The 24,426-nt window shown below is 41.9% G+C and overlaps 1 protein-coding gene across 1 annotated transcript in view; it reads right to left on the bottom strand.

Annotated features, from left to right (window-relative positions):
• CDH4 (cadherin 4) overlaps nucleotides 1–23,657 on the bottom strand; it is a 468,444-nt gene extending 444,787 nt beyond the window's left edge. Inside the window, exons 1-2 of the mRNA XM_050907443.1 lie at nucleotides 23,598–23,657; nucleotides 21,220–21,331 (exon numbers count right to left, since the gene is read on the bottom strand). Of these exons, the coding sequence (XP_050763400.1) occupies nucleotides 21,220–21,331; nucleotides 23,598–23,657 (172 nt within the window). The remainder of the gene's footprint in view (nucleotides 1–21,219; nucleotides 21,332–23,597) is intronic.
• Nucleotides 23,658–24,426: the final 769 nt, after the last annotated feature.

Genomic DNA, 24,426 nt, shown 5'->3' with positions numbered 1-24,426 from the left:
ATCAGATGGGGTATCATGCTGATGCTTTGTTCTTTTCAGTAGGCTGTGCTGGTTTCTGTAATGAGCCAGAACATCGACATCTGAATTACACGTCTATGAAGTAATCCTTTCATTCCCTTATCTAGAAGGAGCAGAATGAAAAGAAACAAAGAAATCAGCTGGTTTCTGACTAAAGATTTTCAGTGCAAGTTATTAAGCCGAGAACGGAGTAAGACGTACATCATGACAGCACATGAGCTCCTGCGCTGTACTGTAGTATTTGCCGGTTATCTTGTGTCACGATTATGGCAGACTTCTTTCCGCTTTCCTTGGCATTTTCTAGTCCTCCTTCAAGAGTGCACAATGAGACACAATGAAAACTTTCAGTGCCACAATACCAGCCATGGCTGACCTCTGCAACGTCACGCAGTCAGCTCAGGTTGTACCAGTCTAAAGGCCATGCATCTGATTGCTGCCTCCTACCTGGGTCCACATATATGTATGCTTCAATTCTCTTTTATTACTTTCTCCCATTCACAGACGATCAACCTTGAAGAACCCTCTTTCTCAATTATTCAAATCTAGCAATTGCCTTTCTTCTGCCTCACAGCCCTTTCTGAAATAACATGTCCTTAAAGACAACAACAAAAATAAAAACCAAAAAAACCAAACAAAAACAAAAAAACGACCAAAACCAAAAAACAACACACTAAAAGTTTCTGGACAGATTTCCTTATCACCCTGCTCTAAAACAACATCTGAGCAGCAGACTGCACAGCTACCTAAAGGCGTCTCCTATTTGTTTTATTAATTATTGACTTCAAGATATAAGTTAGGAGACCCCACACATGGCCAGGATCCCACTACGCTAGGTGCTTTATAAACTCAGGTCAGGAAAACTGTGATCTCCATATCAAAGATTATTTGCAATCTAAGAAAAGATAAAGAGGTAGATACAGAGGAAGACAAGGACATACTGAGCCATTATTAGTCGATAGGTAAGAACATAAACAATACACATTTGGTTTGTAGTGGTTTTTTTTTTTTTTTAATTTGAAAACATTCATTTCTGTCACATCCTAAAAAAACTAAGTCATCACACGTACACCTGAAAGGGAGCAGGATGTCTAATACCTGAAAGACATTCATCAACACTTTGCCACCACCTGGGTTATACAAAAGTCCTCGTGCTACAACAGAGAATATATCTCAAATCTGTATTTGAGGAAATAGTTACGAGCAGTATTCCCCTCCTTCTATAAGCTTTGATCAAGGACACTTAAGAAATATGTTCTACCACGCTTTGACTTCACTTGAGGGTTTTTTGTTGTTTGAAGTAGCAAATAAAGATGACAGGCAAATAGTCTAATTAGCACAAATATCTTGTTTCTTGAAACTTCCAGCAACTTTTAAACATCTCTTGCTCAGTATTATTACGATACTCTCCGTTACCAACCCTGAGCTAGTGTGGACCTTCCTTCTGCCACAAGGACAGTTTTCTCTTCCATTTATACAAGAAAACAAGGCATTCACGCCTGCGTCCTCCCTGACCTCCCACGTGGAAGGCCCCCGGTGCTCCTGGAGCCGAAGGGCAGCAGGACCCCTGGATGCTCTCGCCTGCCGCACGCAGTCCACAGTGTCAATGGATTATATTTGGCTAAAGCACATCTGTTGGCAGTCACTCAACCCCCATTTGCAAAGCTCAAAGGTCAAAGCGTATTTCATTTCACTTGGTAGCTCCCTCCGATGGCAAGTCCCCCACCTGTTAGAAAACAGATCAGGGCTCTTGCTCAAATTCGAGTATTTTGGTATCAAACTCTTGTTATTCCCTTCTCTGGTAAGGAGACAACCATCACCAAGACAGACCAAAAACAACCCCTGTGGATCAGCAGGACTTTATGACAAAAAGTTTCTCACATTTGGCTAAGCATATGTCAAAATGATTCATGGCAAACTTTATTAATGTATAAAAGACATTGCCGCTGGAATGCCGTCAGCCTGAAGCGTAAGGTGACAGAGCCCTCGCAGCATCAAGCGCCTGTGATAACTGAAGTCTGAAAATATTTCACAGACAGCTGAAATACCAATTTATATTTAAGGAATATATTGAATTACCACAGATCACACAAAAAGGGTGACTAGAGCAACACTTACATATTTTGTTGTTGGACTTTTAGCTTAGCATTTGATGAAAGGCCATCTAGTTTTAACCTAGGTAAGTTGGAAAGATTATTCATCTAATGTCTTCTCTGGAAGACTGCAGCTCCAGTGCTAATAAGGGAATTTAATTAGATGGACAAGCCTTGACAGCAATCCGTTTCCAATACACTTAGTATTGAAATAGGTCTGCGTGTTCCAAGATTTATAGAAGAAAACCACTATTCGAGTTAACGTGGAAAAATATCTGAAAGTTTTGACTAGCCAAGATGTAGGCTCCTGTTTTTCCGACCATTTGTGACATACATCGCATTACAAACAATTACACTGACTGCACAGATGAAACCCCTGTTCCAAATGCATATGCTATAAAATTTGAGCAGAATTGATTTTGCCCTCGGCGTTAGTAAATCTCACAGATTCCCTGGAAATCAGCCCAGGACAACAGACCATTCAGCAGCGCTTCCGAACACGACACCAACCGTTTCTCCTTCCTACGGCAACACCCAAAGCCCCAGGACAGAGGAGAGCTGCTGTGCACAAGGGCACGGTACAAACACAAAACGCAATCCCTCTCACTGTATTTACAATAGAAAAAGACATGCACACACATGAAATACATAGCAAAAAAAAAAAAATGCACAAAGGCTAGTACTTTCTAAAATTGTAGAGGGAACAAGCCTGCCAACAGGCTGATGAAACACTTGAGATAAAGTAGCATAATCAATAACAATGCTGCACCTTTAAAAAACAGCAAGTACAATGCGATCAATTCATATCTCGATGAAGTAGCGTAATAAAAATCTGCAACTACAATAAGCTAATTTAATGATACTTTATCAAGCGCTTACATTTTCAACTACTGTTGTTCATGGCAGAATGAAGCCTGTGTAAAAATGTGTCATGAGTCAATATGGCATTCTACTGAAGAGAAAAGACCCACATCATTAAAATCTTAAGTAAGCCGTCATTAAATAAAATACATGAAATTAGCTCCTTCACAAGAATTTAATTAGTCAACACATGCAGGTTAAACTCACAATCTGCCATTGTGGTTTTTTAAGCCATTCATTTTCTTAAAGCTTTGTTGTAAGAAGGATTTTTTTTTTAATTGTTATTATTTTTATAATATGGTTAGAAACCACGGTTCCTTTATGAAAAGGACAAAGTATCCCTTGCGAACAGCAAGACACATTTTCATTGCTACTGTATATAGAGCGCTGCCTTGTTAAGGCAATTTCAATCATTTTACGCATCTTCATTAAGTTAGAGATACGGTTCAGCTTTTCACAGAGAGAAACCTCAACAGCTGCAGAGAAAAGGAGGGACAACAGATTCTTAAACAGAAAAGAGGAATTACCAGTTATCTAGCTTGAAATGAAACCTCTGGGAAGCCCCATCTGCAGTCTCAGTCATTACAAATCACAATAATTATGTGAGCTCTCAGCCCATATATAAAATTTCAATACCTATGAAAAGCTGCAATACTGCAATGTCCACAACACAAAAACATTGCCAGCTCATTTTGCAAAGCTTCAGGCTACTTGTAACACTGAGAGAAGATGAATCAATAAAATGTTATCAGTAAAACAGTTTGATTCCTGCACAGTTAAGCACATGGCCACTTCTATATTTCAATCCCCTCAGGTCAATATAATTTTACACAGTTACCCAATTCTCAGCAGTGAAATGATACTGGTGGATGTTTCAGATACTCTAAAGCACTTATTTCTACATTGGGGATTAAAAAAACAAAGAAAAAAAATCGCTTGTTTCCTATCTGGTTCAAAAACTTGGATCTTTAGCACAATCTTAAATACTAGTAGCTCTTTACCCTAGCTCCAGTAAATTCAGTTACTCTGAACAGTTCACTCGGCCAAATCCTATGTGTCCTATTCACCCAGCGCTTAAATAGGAGTTTGGGAAGAAAAGCAAGTCAAATCTGGATTTGGCCTTTCATTTAAAGTCAATCTGAGACATGAAATAAGAGGTAATTTCTGCCTACTCAAGAAAATCAGCCCATTTAAGCAAATTGAACTATTCACCAATAAATTCTGCTAGGTTACTCACCACAAGGACTGAAGAAACTGTAAATGCTACTGACAAAGACTAACTGCATAGTTAATACAACATTTTGCCCCATATCCAGGTAATTCTTCATGCATACTCTTAATTTCCAGCTTCCCACCTGCGTATGCAATAAAATAATACCTCAGGTTAATCACATACCTCCAGAGAGCTGCATTTTTTGCATAAATAAGAGCAACAAATATACCTCCAAACCCAAGGAAGTAATAATCGTCATCTCTAACAAACTACAGTGCTCCAGAGACAGGGAACATTCAACAGGGAAACTGTTTTTAGGCAGAAGTCCATTTTCCTTGATTTAATTTGACAATGAAATAGTATAAACCTATTATTGGACCAGTCATGGGCACCATGAAGTCAAAGGCAACTGACTTCAGCAAGACAGGACTGTAGTCCCCAAAAGGCAAAAATACCTCAATTTTTTTTCATTTTGCTATCAATTGCATCTCATCCATTTCCTTCTTCAGCTCCTGCACTACAGACAACAGACAAAGAAGTACCAGTCCACTCAAAGGCAAAAAATACTTTTCCGTTTTTTTATTGTAATACAAGACTGCGTATTCCTGTATTCAGTTCTTAGAAAAAGTAAGGAACATTTTAATAACTAGAATGTCCATAAAGTACCATCTACACTCCTGCTGTAGCTCTTTTAAAAGGTGTAGTTTCCTTAAATACTTAAAGGATGTTGGAAATACCTAAGGGGCAAAGCCCCCCGATATATATGGTGCAATTCCCTTGCCACATTTCTCTTATTGGGAAATTACATGAATGCATTTCTAGCGCTAAATTTTGCTAGTTTAAAAATCAGCAGAAAAGGCCTAATCACACAGAAATAAAGCACACAGATTTATGAAAATACAAAGCTGCACTAACCCATTAATTTTTATATTTTGTTATATCACCAAAACTGTTCTCATAACTTTCTTCTGAACAAGTTTCATAATTGCAAATTCTCAGACAGTAAAACTTAAGCGATCTCCATACTCTGCTTTCCTCCTAAATAATGAACCAAACCATCACGGATACACACAGGACGAAGAAGCCTGTCTATTTTACTAGAAGACTGAGCTCATGAAAATCCAACTGCATCAATCCTTCTTCTATTATTCTCTCAAACTTCTCAAATCAAATAACTTTCTTGAGCTTGGCTAGAGCCTTCTGAATAGAAATTCCACTGGGGAAAGAAGAAGTTTTACATTAACAGCACAATACATTCAGAAATCAATAGATAAACCCTTTGCTCGGCAGCACTACCCGATACCGTGAGACTGAACTAGGTCCCAGAAAATAGAACAAACCGCTCAGAAACAACTTTCCTAATCTGCCCACTTTTGTTTTGGCATTGAAACCAGCAACATGAACTTCACCTCTGTATCACACTCAGCGCATTATCGTTTGAAAAATGTTCTGATTCAATAATACTTTTTAATTGCAAAAATACATCCATCTTTGTATTAAAACCAGGAGGTTTTGTTTGGTGGTGCTTTTTTTTTTTTTTTTAAACTACAGAGATAAAGCTGAAAGGCAATAAGGCAACTCAAAGATAACCACATGTATGGGGTGCCCGTCCTTCTGATAAAATTTAAGCCCCTTAAAGTGAGAAAACAATGTGATTAGACACTCAGGCGAGGGAGAAGAGATAGAGTGAAACTTCTAAACTTATTGTGAAAATTCTTTAAGCCTGGTCTCAACTTCACTCAAACACCTGGCTTAGACAGGATCGGCTTAGATTGTTCTCTATACTGGAAGCAGGATGGCTTTTACTCTTTGATCTGTTTGCCCTTTTCTCCCCTCATTAACAGTGTCGCGTTCTCCATTCACCAGAACCCTTTTTGGCTGGATCATGAGCATTGGAGGGGAGAGGGTAAATCGAGCAACATCCATACTTGGCCAAAGAAAGCCAGACCGATTTTGCTACAAGCTGCAATCGTGAAGCCCAAACTGGAGACCACAGCAGAGCTGGCTATGCTTTTTAAATACACAAAGCCAGTAGTCATCAGTGAACAGAAAACATGCTTTTGCCTCTACCCATGTGCCTATTATAGTAGTCACAGACATCCCACTTCTCAGCTCCGTAGGATGTGAACAAGACACAGCTCACCACCAAGTGCATCCCACTGCTTCACCCCCTTGGTTCAATTCCAGACCTGCTCAGAATTGACGAGACATGTCCATATACTGAGACACAAAAGGAAATGGATTTCCCAAAATTTTGGTAAGTCACTCAAACAGCTCTAATGGCACAACTCCCCGAACTCAGGCAGGACGCCTCACTGGTGCTGCTGTTGTGTTACATTCATTAAAAACTTACATTCGTTATTTATTATCCTGTAATTCTGTAAGGCAAAACGTTGCCATGACAAACAAACACAGTGGAGTTTTCATACTAACCTGACCCTCATGATATCCCTTCCTTCAATTAACAGTACCCCATTTTATTATATCTCAATGAGACAATCAAAATATTTTCAGTACTGCTGGCGTTAGCCTTATAAAGGGACAGATCGCCAAATCTAAAAATCCTCTGCAGCAAAGCAGAAGAGCTTTACGCACAGCCAGACCTCTCAGATGCCATGGGCTAGGATACCATGTTATAAGGCTGTAAAACTATGGCCTGTGGCTCCAGTCCAGCCTGCAGAGTAATTTAATCTAGCTCACAAAGAAATCAGGAAAATGGCCTCTGCTGTGCTGAATCAGCAGTGCTGGAAGCCGTGCCACCCTCTATCAGCTAGTGAGAGAGCGCTTTGTCTGCAGTGCCAACTCTGTGTAGAGCAACTATTGGGCAAAAGAAAAGACCAGCAGGAATATTATGTGCCAGATTTTCAGTAGATGTAAGTCAGAATAGTTCCAATGACTTCAGGAGTTGCACTGATTTACATCATTTCAGGATTATAAGGATTTACATCCACTGGAAGTTTCACTTCTCTTTCTTTGTCTTTTTAATTAAAAGAATGGTGTAGACTTGGCAGCAGTACGAGTCTTCAACAGCCTAAGATTTGGGAAGGATCTTGAAAAAGTTTTGTAAAGCTCAGGGAAAGGCAATAAGCCATTTTTAGTTTAAAAAGATACAGTGGCTAAATTAAAATTCACAAGATGTATATAAATTCTGATCTACACTGAGTAATACATATAAGTATATACTTTCATTCTTTACACTGGAGCTCCCTAAATAAAACAATTGCAAAAGAACAGCAATAAATGAAAACTTTGTTCTTTCAATCTGGTTATATATCATGAAAAACTATCAGCATAGATGTTATCCCTATTTATGAGTCATGACTAGGGCCAAAACAAATGCCATGTATTACTTCATTTTATTTTTTTCTCCTAACTGCCAAAAAAATGACTGCCATTGGATTAGGAAAAAACACACAACTGGAAAAAAAACAGGGGGTACTGCTCATCAGGAAGCAAGCCAACTGGGGCAAACTTTGGTTTGCTCTCATTTCCAAATAAACTCCTAACTACTGCATCATGTCTCGGTGACCTCAGAGCAGTTTCTGTTGCTTATCTGCTCACCTCTCAAAGAAAGATCCATAACAAAATAAAAAAAGCTCTTTGCCCAAGACAGAGTGTGCCTAATATCGCCCTCAGAAATATGTACATATCTCCTTTGTTTCCCATAGGTGACCACAATGGGGAAAGAACAGAAGGAAAGTGAGAATCATTCTGGTGCTTGAGATCCTTAAATGGGCAACAGATTTATGCTTTAAGACTGAAAGCGAGCAGAACCTGTAGGCAGGGCCATGTGAAAAACTACGTGCAGTTGCTCTTCACGCTATTTCTGTGGCACAGTGACCCACTCCCAAGCCAGCTGAGCCTTCAGAAACACTTAGAATTAGGCTTAGAAATAAACAGGACACCGCTTACTAGTGCCATTCGGCTGATGTGTTACACAAGAACTTAAAAATAAACTGTTTCAAAAGCTACCTAATGAAAGAAAACCTTAAGCCAAAATGCCTCTATATTCAAGAAATGTAGCCTCATTCCATCATATCTTTTTCAGTACTCATCTCTGAACAGGTCAGTGTTAAATCTTCTGCTTCCAATGAGTCCAATTTAAAAGTGTTCTTCAAAGGCTTCTGCAATTTTAGGAGTATTAAATTTTATACCTCCTAAGCTATTTATTAGCTGGGGAAGTACTTAATTGACATTCACCAGATATTAACTTTTTTTGAGCATGTGTTACTGATTTTGGTATATAACCTTGAGCTTTTCCTCCCCCGTCTTCCCCCCCCCCCCCTTTTCTTCTTTTTCAGGACAGCTCTCCTAAGAACTGTAGGTTTCTCGGTGTGTAGATTCCCTACAAATTTCTCTTGGAGGTGCAGACAGATATATTGCAACGAGAGCCTGTTCACAAGGGATCCCAATGCAGATGAAAGGTTGAAAAATCACTTAGACTGTTAATAAACCGTTGCAGAAATTTTGTCTTCTCTTTAGGTCTCCATAATATGCACCACTTCTGGAATTGTCCAGACCCAACATGAAGCATGGCCCAGCAGTTTTGTGGGATACCCAAGCCTCCAGGCACTCAGCATTCCACATCTCCTTCGCAGCCACCCCAATTTTAATTTTCTTTTTTTTTTTCCCAGAAGCAACCCCACTCCAGAGGTGTTAAACTCTCCCTCCTACAGTTGCATTGCCAAAGGACACTACTGCTGCATTAACAGAACTTTGCTTCGTCATCATGTCTTCCCAGGCAATGAAACTTGCTATATTATTATAAAGGTAAAACCAGCTGTGCCACTATTGCTCAGTTCTGCTGCTATTTAACAGGATACAGCCAACATTATGCCTCAATTCACAGTAGAAAGGGAAAATAAAACTTTGTTTTATTGAAAATGCTAGGAAAATTCATTCCAGTAAAACGCATCGTCTGCACTGAGTTTTGCCAACACACCACAGTTAATTCACCACTCGCAGAAATTCCCACGAAGACTCATGCAACGGGTATTCAGTGATCAGTATGGGATGAAACCTCTGTTTTATGTCTAACACAAAACCCAACATTTCTAACTGCCCACTGCCCCACACAACCCTTCTACCTAGGTTTCTTCCAGTCAGGAGGTATCAAAACCATCTGGTATGATTAAAGTAGCTTGCTTGTTATCAGGTATAGCAACCAGCCTTTTAACTTTCAATTACTCTTACGTCTCAAACTCCAGGCAAACAACAACAAAAAAAAATCTCTTTCAGTAAACTTTGCACAGAGATAATCAATCTACTATTCAGTTATTTGAACAAGCATCTAGAGTTTAGCAATCTAGAGATCATTAAAATTCTCCTGATGAGGGTCTCTTCTTGTAGTTTGAACACAGTATAGGGAAATCTTTGGGTGCAATCCAAACATTTTTGATAGCTGCCACCCTTGAAGATTTCATCACACCAAATCTTGCCATGACCTATAGTTCCTCCTTTGTCCAAACAACCGTACACATATTCTTCTTCATCCTCAACCTGCCCGTTCTCTCCACAGGAAAGGAAAAACCCAAACAACATGAAAAATCCTTTTGTTTTTTAAATGCCATTTACCCACATTTCTTTATCCTCTACAGAGGGTCAAAAGGCAAAAGAGGGCATTGAATCAATTGAAAAATGTTCAGAAGCCCATGAAGAGATCAATAAATGAAAGTATAATTCACCCAAATAATTCAGGCACAAAATAAAAATATTTAAAGCTTCTGGAGACGAGCAAAACAGTTGCCTTTCACGTGTAACTGTGTAAACCTTCTGTTTTCAAGGGAGCTAAGCAACCGGCCAGCAATAATTAGGCTCCTGAAAGACAAGTAGCAAGGCATACAGGACCGGAAACGATGACTTTTTCTTATTCCCCAGGGAAGCACTTTCACTGGGGGGAAAATACTCTATAAATAATTTTCTGTCTGGAAGTTCACTAGCCCTACTCTCTTTTCCCCCCTGAAGTGAGATGCTCCAGAATCAGATCTTATCAGCAGAGGGAGTCTCTTCCTCTAACACAGAGATCAGCATGCATCTGGCTTTCTTCAGTCACCAAAAACACACAGGCATGACGGGCAAAATTAAACAGAGACACTAAACAGTAAAATATTTAAGTGTGGGCTGGGCCTTCTAATAAGCTTTATGAATAATACAGATATGATAAAAACAGGCAGTGCAATACCTAACTGTTTTGCGTAGAGCAAACACCTTGCCCTCAACACATTATAAGATTAGACCGACCACAGGATGGGAAATGGGACACAGCGAAGGTCAAAATCCCCAACCATCGGTACAGTGAACACAGACTATACCAAAGAGTTCATACTCCACATACAGGTACAACGCTCCCATTTACTACTTTAGCTTTAATTTAATCCTGTTCTTTCAGCTCATGTTGGGATTAGTAACAGCTCCTTCAATAAAAATGTCCTCTACTGAGCAGACCTCACTAGAGTCTTGCGGGAGGCCAGCCTGAAAAGCATGTCCTGTAGCCTGGAAACAGACCTCTGGTGCTGGCCAGCAGTTGAGTTGGGGCATTTAAAAAAACCCTACAAATTCAGTGTGTCCGATACTGGACAGAGAACTGAAGCAGTCCTTCCCCTCTAACAGCAACAGCATTTTATTTAACTTGCATGAACCTATCCTAGGCTTTTAACCTGGAATGTTTCTAGATGGTGAAAATTCAAAGATCCCAATGTTTGTAACTTTCATAAAAGCCACAAAAAGTACTGACAAATGGAGACATTTGGATTTGTGTTCCTACAGATCCCAGATATATAACATTAAGACATAAAAGGCTCAGATTACAAGCCACTATTTGAATTTTAGTTATTTCAATAACTTTACCCAGTTTTAGTGGTTCATGGTCAAAGCAGAAGGCTCTATCACATGGGCTCTGCGACAGTCTGTTCTGAACTGCTTTTGTTCAATGCTTTTATGAACAGAACAGATAAAGGAATGCAGCATATGTTTGTTACATCTGCAAACAATACGAAAGCAGGATGCAACTGCAACTCTGTTGGAGGTCAAGATTAGAATTCAAAGCAATCCTAACAAGTCAGATCAGGCCAATAAAAAAAAAAAAAAATGTAATTTAATACAAGAGGAGCAAGGTAATCTGATTCAGCAGGATTAATCAACTACACATATAGAAAATGACTGGGTAGGTAGCAGTTCTTCAAAAAACGATGTGGGAGGTTATACTGGATCACAAGCTGAACATGAGTCAACAGTGTCATACTGTTAAGAAAAAAAGCAATCATCACATTAGATAAATCAACTGGAGTATTGCCTGCAAAACAGGCAAAGTAATCCTCCTTGTCTGTTCAGCACTGCGAGACTCGGCTGGCATAGTCAGATCAACTTGGGGCATCAAGCTAGTAGCAGAGATAAGGGCTCAGAGAAAGGAGCCCAGGCATGACACGTGAAAGGGAACAAATGAGTGGTTCAGCCTACGGAAGCTGAAAAAAAATATTTTCCGGGGGGGGAGCGGGGAAGCAACAACTGTTCTCTGCGTCTATGACAAATAAGACAAATAGCCACAGGTTTAAATTGCATGAAGAGAGCTTCAGATTAAACATGAAGAAAGGAAAGGGAAGCAATATAATACATTGGCTGTGGTCCCTACGACTAGATCTTCAAGACCACACCGGGGACAAACCTATTACAAAGGAGCTGCTCATGCCTTGAGGAAGGAGTGTGCATTAGACATCCTCTTGAGTTCCTCCAGCCCTATTTTTCTATGAGTCCGTGATACACCAACAAACAGATTGTAATGAGCAGGTCCAGGTAATATCAAAAACAGCTCTCAGCAAAATCAGTGAGACTTCTCAAAAAAAATTGTACGGCCAGAAGCACCTACAGGGCAGATACCAAACACCCAGAGCTGATTTATACAGAGTTATCTATTAATCACCACTGACTATATCAGGAACAAACAGGTTATTGAATTTTATGCTTTAAACTAGTCCTGATTTGCACTTTTTCAAGCGCAACCATTTCTTTATTTTTTAACATCTTCACAAGCTCGTTTCTTGATGCTTTTACTTCATATACCAATAATCCCAATATGCTTTTCCTGCTACATGGTGAAGTAACAAATGTTTGTTTCGCTGACCTGCCTTTTATGATTCTCTAGACACGAACCAACAGAGCGAGCTGATACATAGCTTTGTATGGAACAATTTTTGTAATCTTCACTATTTATCTTTGAATAATTGCTATATTCATAATTATTTTAAAGACAATTTTGTTTAATAAGGATTGGAATTGCTACTAGACAGACTCAGTGTAACAAAATTTTAGACTAAAAGTAATTTTTGTGACTAACCTATGAACTGCTCCAAAATTGTGATTTATAATAAGCATAGTAATAGCCTTAATGATTGCAGTGCTTCCGGGTATCAATGAAACACAGAGATTGGCTCATTTCAAAGCAGAAAGGGCATTTTTTTTTTTTTTTTTTTTTTTCACTCCTTCATGGGTGGCCCATACATATCTTCAGGGTCCTTGGAGGAGCTTCCAACATTCCCACTGTGCATTCCACATAGCGGCTGCTATTACCATGCTAATGTTAATAGGCTGCAGCTTATGCGACCCCTCCGAGCAGCAGCTATTGCACAGCGTAACTAGCAGAGTGCTGAATTACTGCCACTGGCTCTCTATTACAAAACGCTGGCAAGTGGTGAGGAACAGTGGCAGGAAAGTAGTGAGGGCAAAGCAAAAAATAATTAAAATTTTGTATTGAAAGGGAGCAGAAAGCAGGAAACTAAACAGGCTGGCAAAGAGAGATGCTGGAGCCTGGGGTCATGAGGCATGGGGCAGCAAAAACGGCTGGAAGTCGCTGTTTCCAATGACAGTGCAGCCCATATGCCAGAACATTTGCCACTTCTCTCTCCCTCTGTGCAGTTGCAATTCAAAATTAATAAATAAATTAGGGACAATGCATATAAGCAAGAAAAATCATAAAGCCTGTGGCAAAAAGAAATCTTGTTCAACCCAACTATTTTTTATATTGCAGAAAACTCGCTTGGGAAAGATTCTGCTGAAAGAAGCGAAGCAGCCAGTACTAATGACAAATATTTTGGGAAAACAGAAACTCCATATGTTCTCCTTTTATTCTACTAAAAATAAAGAGGAAACCAAGAGCTTTTTGAATTTAAGTGTAACATTTCCTTACACCAGGAGACAAACTATGCCTAAGTTAAGTCTGGACATTAATGGAAGCAAACAGCAGAATGCTGGTCCCTGGTGTTTCAATTATTCTCTCTTTAGAGGTTATGCTTCCAAGAAGTTACAGGAACACAATTTCCCTGTAAGGATCATTTTTTGCAGGCTATTGCAATGTTTTTATTTAAAGCTATTTGATCTGTATTTGCAGAAAAGCTCAGTTCATCACTCTGCCTTTTCATATATTCATCTGTAAAGTGTTTCACAGGATCACAGTGCAGTGGAGGCTGGAAGGCATCTCTGCACAGCGTCTCGTCCAAGCCCCTGCTCAGCACAGGGTCAGCCAGAGCAGGCTCCAGGACTGTGTCCAGCAGTATCTCCAGTTCTGAGTATCTCCGAGAATGGAGACTCCACGACCTCCCTGAGCAACCTCTTGCAGTGTCTGATAACCCTCACACCCAAAGTTTCTTCCCACATTTAAGTGGAATATCCTGTATTTCAGTTTGTGCCCGTTTCCTCTTGCCCTTTCTCTGTGCACCGCTGAGCAGAGCCTGGCTCCATCACCTCTGCACCCTCCCGTGAGATATTTACACACGATGATAAAGTCTCCCCCTGAGACTTCTCTTCTCCAGGCTAAACAATCCCAGCTCCCTCAGCCTCTCCTTTCAGAAATACTAATAAATAAATATTTAAACAAAATATCAAAACCAATATATCACAGTAAACTGAGCAGTAAGAAAACTCTCTGATGGCACGGCTGGCCAAGGACACTTCTGAGCTTTACCTGGAAAAGCAACATTGGGGGCTCATTTAAGCACCACGAAAATTGAATGTGAAGCCAAATGCTCTTCAGAACCTTTGGCTAGTGCACAAAAGGTTTACATACACAAAAATGGATACAGATCGAGTCCATCAAGCCAGCATAAATTCCTATTGCAGTGCTCAAGATCAGGGTCCTGGAGAAATCGGTCTCTAGTCACTGGCACAGGTTCATCTCAAAACCCTTGACAAACCATTCGAAACTGGAGTTTCCAGAGGCAAATACTGGTCTTTATTTTTCAAACACCGCTTTCTAGTCTTAGTTCTTACTATTTCCATTTGCCTAAAAATAAAAAAGTAGGTTTTATACAGGAATAGCACTAATTCTGAATATATGAGTAACCTCAAATCGAACAGAAACTCCCTTCTTTCCCTATGTTACTCAAATTCATTCTATTATACGAAAAAATATTAAGAAGCAGATTTCCAATGAAATCCTATCCTCTGTAGTTTTAATCTCTTCTTGCCCTTCAAATAAGACTTTTAAGTATTATCTACATTTCTAAAATATTCTATGAGCTATGCACACGGCTCATGCTACTGTTGAACGAAGTACTTCACCAGCTTTAGTTTGCAATGAAATAAGCTACCTCTAGAAAAACATTACACTCATTTCCAGGGTAGAAATTAAGGCAGAATGAGGCTTGCACATAAATATCAATGAAATTAGGCAATGAGAACTGGCATTAGGTCAATGAAAATTAAGCAAGAAAATATTTCACTGCTAGAACAAGTAAGTTTCATTCACCACATGCAAAAAAACAGAATTTCCAGAATGCTTTCAGCATCTGCTCTGTGAGATCAGAGCTCATGAGCCCTGTCAGTGACAGTCAGTTTCTGAACAAAGAAGTGACTTTAAAATTAACATTTTCTAACCTTAAAAGACCTAACGTTATCGGTTTGGAGTTCAAAACAGCAGGTATTTCACAATAAATAACAAATTGATGCTGTTCCAGACATGGCTTATTTCCTAAAAGCCTAAGCATAAATAAAGAAATGAATAAATTATCCAATAGACATTGTGGGGTTATTTTCTTCCTTAATATCTCTTTGTTTAGAGTGCCTAATATGAAGCAGCGCAATTCTTCAACATACAAATTCCTGAAAAAAGAGAGAAGCTTCAAGTCTGTTGTTGGAGAAGCAGATTTATTCAGATAAAAATCAGTTAGCTCCCCAGAATGCAGAAAAAAGTAATTTTACTTGGGTTTGAGGAATTCGGTTCAAAGCTCTGATCTAGAAAGCAATATATACAGTTATTAAACACTGTAAGGGGATTAACTCTACAGAGTGTTATTGACTACTCCGGTCTCATTAACTGCAATTTTATTTAGATAAAAATGTCATCTTAAACATCATTTTTGTGTCAGGAGTTAGATCTGAAGAATAACATTAAAAATAAATATGCATCAGCAGTTCCCCAATCTGCAGCAGCTCTTTCTGGGGTCTCCCCTGGAACTCATGATTGAAATTATGGTTTTGATTCACAACATGCCCATCAAGAGGAACTGCTTTTAAAAGAACTTGTCCTGCGGAATGGGAGAAGTGTTTTCTGAGAGGCAGCTTCACCGGAGCATGTATAAGCTTAACATAGAAAGCTGATGTCTGTCTGCCTCTTTTTCCTCCAAGAAAGGAATGAAGAAATGTTAGGGAAAGAGTTCTGGGTTCCCGGTGGACTTTCGCCTACTTTCAGATTTTATTAGGGAACTGTGAAGCTAATTATGTGTACGATAACTTCAGTAACTGCTTTTCATGCAGAATCACAGACCAGAAAATAATGAAAGCATGAATGGAAAAGTCTCTGTCTTTTGAACTTGGAGCACCTCAGAGAAGGCACGGGATATTTCAGCAGGCTGCAGCAGAGCTTCCGTACTGCTACAAGGACCGAGCAACCCTCAAGAGGTGCTCAAAAACCCCACCAAACACCAGAACAAATCCCAACACTCCTCATGGTCTTCGCTTCCAGAAGACACCCGTATGACACACCAAAAGGCACTCGGAAGATGGAGGCACAGCTGGGTGCACAGGCAGCACTGCAGACAGGCACTGCAGCCGCAGGCAGGACGCCTTCGGGATGGAGCATCCTCCCAAGCACGCTTCAAAGGCAGACCTTGATCTGCAGAAGCCTTTAGGAACCAAGCTCCCACCAAAATTAACAGCAGCCGGGTACCTATGTATTTTTTGGACTCTAGACACAAGAAAAGTGGGAAGCCAGACGTACAGACAGGCAGAATGTCCCCATTAGCCAACTCCCATATTGGGGCCACACAACACTGCAGATACACGCTCGCTTGCTAGGTTACTGTTTGTTACCCCAGTGGTATGCTTCTTCCCTCTGGACACTTAGCAAAGCTATTAGTATTCCTCCTGAAAGATTTGTCTTATGCTTTCACAGGGGCCAAATTTCACGTATGCAGTAGTATTTTGGGGCTGTATGATTATTTTCAAGTAGAGCTGTTAGTACATTTCACTAAAACACTCTGCATTCCATTTCCTATGTTACTTTAACCATGATACAGTACATTTACCTCCAAAAGGAGGTACAGTATATATCCCTACAGTTACAGCTACATGAATTACTAGTAACCAGACTCAAACGTAATTTGCAAAGGCTTGCTCAGGTTCTCCCTCATCCCCCCCCCCACCCCTTTTTTTTTTTTAATTTAATGTTTGCTTCTACACTATCCATGAAGATTTGGAGTGTTGAGGTTTTTGGTCTATCTGTTCTATACCTTCTAAACAGCATTTGCAGCCTTCGTAAGTTTTACTATTGGAGGTGATGACAGCTGAATAGGATGGAGGTTTTGAAACCTCAGTGGGGAGAACAAAAAGCTTTGACCATGAAGAAGAACATCCTACCTCTAAAAATCTTATGAGAGATGGCCTCTATACTGAATTCTTATGAAAAAACAGGTATTTCAGTAAAGGTTTTATGTATTTATTTGTTTTTAACCAAAAATAACGCTAGTAAAAATCCTAGCGTGGAAGCAATTACATTTTTATACATTTGCATGAAGCTTGGCTACCTTTGGTTTCATACACTTGCTTAAAGCAGAACATGCTGGCACAGTTTATTCATCTTCCCGTATGAAAATAAACTGTGCTTCCACACGCTTCTACCCAAACGTAACTGCCTACACAAGCGAAGTTATCCTGCTACATCAGTATAGGCACTATTTAGGATGGGCAACAGAAATATGAATCACTGCAGATGAAGAGATCCACAGAAAAATAAAAAAGGGGCTCTACGTCTCAGCTGCTTACGTCGTCTCCTGATCGTAGGGAAAGCTATGAGTTATGTTGTTTAGCTGTATTTCTGAGAGGTGGCCTGCTATAACTGTGATAGTACTAGGCTGGAAAAATAATGCAGTTAACACCGTGATGTCATTCCACCCACTACCAGTTGCCACGGTCTCAGAGCACGCCAATAAAACTTGAATTTCTAATTTAGAAAAATGTCTTTTTTTTTTAATTACAATCTTCAAAAACCTTATAAAAATGGAAAGGAGCATCAACCCAATATCAAGAGTATCAGCCCCCCCTTGGATCATATAGCATATCACTTTTAGCATCCTACTCCTTATTTCTCTCCTTCCCCAAAAGGCCACTAGTCATCATCATTCCCATACACCTGAGTTAATACTCAGGGATCAGATCCCCTGAGTCAGTCCTGAACTGTCTTCAGTGCAGTACTGCACGTCATTGCTCCCCACCCCTCTGGACCAATGTTCTCACCATTTTAAGTTATCATTAAATAATTAACAAAGAGATAAAGATACCCTCTGCCATAGTGCAGGCTTTGAGATTTTTCCTTAGGCTGAAGAAGAAAATAGTTAACGATCCTATTTCAAACATTATCATGCATCAGTGATCAAGACTAAGTTTATTATCCTGCAAACAAAAACAAAGACCAAAAAATGTAACAGATTACACCCCAGTAACTTGTATTAAGAGATGCAGGGACGGCACTTGTAAGGAAGGCACTGGCTCCACAAATCAACTCAGCTAATACCCCATCATCAGGCTACAGTGTTGGCAGTGATGTGTAATATGTGGTATTTGTGGCACTACTGGGGAAAACTATTTTAAGTCTAATTAACATGAAATTTTTAGAATGCAGATGCTTTTCATTTATACATACAACAAAATGCCGCGACATTTCTCCCATCCATTTATCATAAACAAGTTAATTACTGTGTAACAAATAGCTCCTGCTAGAATCTGTATGTTTTGAGAACGTTAGAGAGCTGACTCAGGCAAATAAGATGAACCACAAAGTAGTAGTTAATAGCTTATGGCATACTTATAATAAAACAATGACTCTGTAAAAGCTCTTGTTGTCAAATTAAGGCTAAGCTATTTCCATTGGAATAAGTCAATTATAAGCAGTCATTATCTGTTTAACTTGATTCAAACCTAGAATACTATAAGCACTTTCATTTTGATACATTCATAACGCTGCATACATTTGAGAGCCGTATATTACAAAGCTTAAAAGGGAAACGCTGGGTTTATTTCCACACAGTTTATCCTCAAACCATGTAACATCTAAACTTCCCAATGCCGGCTGAAGTTTGCCACTACGCTGAGGTCTACATACTACCTGATTTCTGATGAACAAACCTTTGGGCTGCATAAACTGTCCCAGGACTCTTCACATCTCCTTCCTAAGGACAAAGTGAGGATTACGCAGCATAAAGACTTTATGTTTGCCCACTGGAATCCCCTCAGAGCCATCTGAGCTACATACACACTTTTTCCCCCCAGTTCCATGAAAGCACTGACAGGTGAATTCCTACCTACTTTTTTTCAGGCAAACTGTCCCATTTGGCCTGAAGATGAATTACTGAATGCTGATGAATAAGATGGTGGTAGCTGGCAGCAAAGCTTTGCGTGGTGAGATGGTGTGAAACAGTACATATGTCAATCTATCAAACATGATAATGTAAGCAATCTGAACCCATTTTTGGTCTGAACTACTGTACAATACTTCACCCAGATGGAAGAAAGAGATAAACATTTTATGCTTCAGACATATCAAGTGTTAGGAAGTAAAATTAAACCTAAACTGGAAAACTACCAATTTTGCATGCTAGAATATATATAAAGAACAACACAAGCATGAAGAAGAATTTTATGCAGCAGATTTTCTCACCCATTATTGTACAAATTAATTAGATATATTTGTTTCCTATGATGAACAGCAGCATGTATTTGACTGTAGATTAAAAGGTGTAAAGATGATAGTTTACTTACTTATTAGCAAACACAGCATTTGCACTTTTTTTTTTTCCTTTCTCCTTCAGTTGACAAAAAGCTTACAAATCGCGTTAACTCGTGACAATGTTATCAGGACATGAATCTTACAAGTGGCGCCTGCATACATAATATCCCGAGGGCCAGTTCAGTCCTAAATCAGAGGCAGGTTTGCCATGACTAATTTAAAACTACAATTGGCCCCTAAAGGATAAAATTAAATAGAAATATATTTTCATTCAAATCAACTTGACAGCCTATCTAAATATAATTTCATATTTAAAAATTATCGGTTAAAACTGAAATGAAATGACAGCCACTATGCTGTCTTCAAAGTCACTGCCAGCTAACTCCTCTAAACAGACCTTCTGCTCCATCCCTATTGTCCACCTACATAAACCCGCAGCACAATTTATCAAGCACTAAACTGCAAAAAAATACTCCTCCGAGCAAATATATTAATGACATGACTTTCTACGCTATTTGGAGGACATTGTTTATCAAATAATTTCCAAAGCTAAAAAGAATGAAATCTACCCAGTTTACAGACTGACCTGTAAAGCCTTACAGTGTATATGCTTGGGAAAAATTGCTACTAAATATGTAAACAATTGGTACTTGGTCTCTTCATGTGTTGCTATGTTCCTGGGCATCTATGTCAAATCCCTATTTGGTTATCTTTCAAACTAAAAATAAACTCCCCAATGTCTACTAATTGATGCCAGGCCAGTCAAGAGAATTCCTGAATAGCAAAACTAAGACAACTGGGCTCAGAAACAAAACTGACTGCCAACTCATGTAAAGAAAAAATGTCCAGTCCTGGATTCTGCTGAAGCCAGAAAGAATACTGACAACTCTCCCTCTCTTCTGAGAAAAATCAAAGTAACGGAGCAGGTGTTTGCTCTGGAGGAAGACAGAAATCCCAGCTTTCTGGCAGAGACACATGCATGTGAGTAAATGTACTCAGGAAAAAGTAGCAAAGGGTTTATAAACCCTTGAGTAAAGCATCAAGTCCTGATGTGCTCCCCAACCTCCACAATATACTGTGTTTTCAGAACTGCTGCAACATCCACCAATGGTTAGTGATTTAACTCAAGGGGGGTGCCGGGGGCGGGGGGGAAGATTTTGATCTTCAAAAATTCTCTTGGAGTAAAACAATGATTTTCTGCATCATGCAAATATAAAGTTTAATTATTTTTAACTTGAAAGGGAGACAGATCAATACACAGGATAATCTATTGTTATTTGGATTACTAAGACATCTTAGAGTTTACAATCACAAAAGTGGTTATAATCCTGCAATTACTATAAAGCTAATTGGTAGTTTCTTCTCGCCTGTGTTTTCATGTTGTCAGTGGGGCAGTAATGAAAATGAATGCCACATTTGTGAACAGAATGTCTGTAGGCTTGTTTACCACATTTCCAACAACAACGTCTGCTTTATCATGCATTTCAAAGCAGAGATAATTTAAGCATCTTTGAATTTCATACATAAAAATACTTTCTAAAATATCAAATGTAGAGTTCCTTCAGACGCGGTGGGAGTGGGAGACTTAAAAGTGAAGTGATGACCTCGCATACTATAGGCAAACAATCCACCTGAAGCAGACAGCACGCGGACTTTGAATGATTCATCTGTATTCAAAACTGCGCTCAGGTAAACCACTTAGTGTTTCATCCTCCTACAAACATAATTCTGCAGACAATTTCACCATCAAAACCAGCATCTTTAAGCCTCCTTTCACCTCCCGAAAATACAGTTATTGCAGAACCTATTAAGCTTTTTATTCCACTTACCTTTAAGTAACTTCTGCCCTTCCATGATGTTCTGGGAGACGAATGCTGTGTAGTCTTCTTCTGAAAAGCCAGGCTTGCATGTGGGTCTAACTGTAAGATCCCCATTGTGTGCCTGCAAAAACAAAACAAGGAAGACACGCACCATGACTTTTGTCATTTGGGAAAACGTTTTGCACCCAAAGACTAGGTGTTCAGGCACAGGCAAACCTGAACAGTAAAGCAGTGTGCAAGTACAAACCGCTTGTGCTAAAGTGCCTGTCTGTTGGAGTGGATCCATACTGTAGCTGCAAAAATAAAGCGGGCCAGAAAATAGTTGCCTGACTACAATAGAGAGCATTGTTTGTAGGAAGGCTGGGATACTGGGCACTGTCAGAAGAGGGGAGGAAACAAAGAGCAGCAATTCATCAAGGCGAGCTGTGCTCACACTGGAGCCACGCAAAGGCCTGATGCTGCAACATCCAAATCACCAAGTTTTGCTGTTGAGAAACTGGGCAAGCCCTAGGACTGAAGGAGGAGGAACATCCCAGCTCGCAGCAGCCTCAGGAGCTCATAACCCGCTGAAGTCCCCTTCCTTCCCCTTTGCCCTGCAGCAGCCTCCAAAGCTCTGCCTGCTGCTGCCTCTGTGACCCACCAGGCTCTGCACTTGCCCCAGAAGTGGGGAGGGGACGGAGGGGACGGAGGGGACGGAGGGGACGGAGGGGACGGAGGGGACGGAGGGGACGGAGGGGACGGAGGGATACCCAATCAAAAATGTAACAATGCAACTGAACAGCACAGCCCCACACACAACCCGCCAGGATCCAGGGGGATGCATCCAGCTAAACACTCAGCTGCTCTGCAGCAACTTTGGACTGCGCAGCAGGGAACCAGCCCCTGCCACAGGGATGGGTTAGTCCAGTCATGGTAGTCCAGGCTCCTTGGGATGGGGTACACATTCCCCAGCAAGGAAGGTCCCAGATCCCAACTCCAACCAACTCACTGAAAGCACATAAGTCAGTAATTTATGCCTAACAAGTGCCAGGTGATTTATGCACAAACAAGTGCTGGTGGCAAGGGATTTCTAACGCTCCCGGACCATCGGCAGGGCTAGCCAGAGCATCGCTTAGCAATGCAGGCTGCACCTCTGACGCCTCCAGTCCCAGCAGCACAGGCTGAAGCCAGGAGACCGGGAGAGTCACTTCCCTGAGAAAGTGCAACTCCAGGCGCGCACCTGCCTCCCCGGGGAGAGGAGCACAGCTCCCCCGGGCTTCCCGAAACACTCCTGGACACGGACAATGCTGCATTACAGAGAAAGAGAGAGAAGGGAAGAGGAGCGAAGGGTCCTTTCGGATGAGCTTAGTAAGCAGAAAGCAAGCCAACGTACTCTGCTAAAGATCACACTTGGGAGATGGATGCCAGCTACTGCATGGGAAGCGCAAGGAAGCGGCAGCTCTGTGGACTCTGACCGTCGCTGGCAAGATGTTGCCATTAGGAAACATTTCAAAGGGTCTGACTGAAGATAATAGGCTTGGAATGTGAAATCACCCCATTATTATAATGGTGCTCGCTACATGAAAGCGCATCGGGGCTACTTCTGCACACCCACCAGCCTCCCGAGGGCTCGGACTCGGGACATCTTCACAGATTCAACTTGGCACAGGGGGATTCAGGCAGAAAAATAAGCATCTCGTTTGTGCAGCCAGTCCAACACGGAACACAGCAGCCGCCCCGCTCGCACTGTAACACTGCAGCCACGCGTTCAGGCATTTGTTGATGTTCTGCAGGTAGCCCTCAATTTGGGGGGGGGAACCTAAAAAACCCAAACTTTTCAGACCATTAGCCCCCAACACGGTTCAGGCCCACTCGGTGTGTTTACGGGCTTGTAAAAATAAGAAGTTAAAACCACCGCCGCGGCGCTGGCAAAGGAGAGACGTCTCGCAGAGAGCGAGCAGCGCTGCGCGACCGCGCTGGGGCGCGGAAGCTCCGCCGGGGCGCGCAGGGCTCCGCGGGCGGAGCGGTACCGCCGCCGGGACGCGCCGCTACCCCCGAAGTTTATCCGGCGACGCGCATCACGGAGGGCAAGTTTTGCCGGCATCGCTGAGGCACTAAATTCAAAGCCAATGATCGCGCTAAAAAAAATAATAATTAAAAACAGTAATGATGAGTAAAAAAAAAAGGGAGAAACGGTGGAAGCGGCAGGGAACTGCGGGGGCGCCGCTCACGCACACTCGCACTCACCCACCCCTGCCGCGCGGACCGGCTCCGCGCCCCGACCCCGAAGTTGCCGCGGCTGCCGTGCCCGCAGGCGGCGGGCGCGGAGCGGCAGCGGAACCTCCGCGGGCGCGGAGCCCGGGGGAGGTCCTGCCTGCCCGCCTGCCCGCCCGGGGCGCCCCACTTACCGCCGCCGAGCCCCAGACGGGAAGGAGCAGCACCAGCAGCACCCGCGAGCCGGTCCTCATCGCCCCGGCGGCGCCCGCCCGGCTGTGGCGGTGCGGCTGTGCCGCCCCGTGCCGCGCTGCGCAGTGCCGGGGCCAGGGGGTCGCTGCCGCCCCGCTCCCGCCGCCGCCGCCGCCGCTCGGCGCCCACTCTGGGCTGCAGGTGAAGCGCCCGCCGCGCGCCGCCGCCAGACCCCGCCCCGCGGCGCGCGGGCACGCGCCGCCTTAAAGCGACAGGCACCGCCCCGCCGCGGGCGGTTGTGGGGGGGGTTTGCCGGCGTCGTTGCCGCCGCTGCCGCCTTCGCCGGCAGTCTGAGGAGCTGCGCGGGGAGGAAGGCGGGCGGCCGGGGGTCTGCGGCCGCGCAGGGGAACGGCGGGAGCCGGAGCTCGCCTGTCCGGAGACCAAACTTAGATGTTCAAAGGCGAAAAACTAACATATTCAGGGGAAAAAACCAGCATATCCAGGGGAGGGATGTGTCCACGAAGGAGCAAGTAGCATACCCACTGAGGAAAAAGTAGCATATTCAGGGAAAAAGTACTGTGTCCAACGGAAAGATGTAGCCAGTGGGGAAAAAGCGACCATGTCCAGGTGAAAAACAAGCGTATCCAGTGGGGAAACATTAGCATGTACACAGGAAAGACAGACATCCAGGGGATGACGAGCATATCCAGTGAGGAAAGCCTAGCCCGGGCTGTGAGGAGAAGGTAGCGTGTGGTGGGAGTAGCGTATCTACAGGAAAAATTAATGTATCAGGGAGGAAAAAGCTAATATACCCAGAGAAGAAAAACGAGC

The sequence above is a fragment of the Gymnogyps californianus genome, chromosome 17 (genome assembly GCF_018139145.2).
Source record: "Gymnogyps californianus isolate 813 chromosome 17, ASM1813914v2, whole genome shotgun sequence".
Taxonomy (NCBI): domain Eukaryota; kingdom Metazoa; phylum Chordata; class Aves; order Accipitriformes; family Cathartidae; genus Gymnogyps; species Gymnogyps californianus.
Note: the sequence above shows the minus strand (reverse complement) of the source record. Positions and strands in the feature narration are given on the sequence as shown.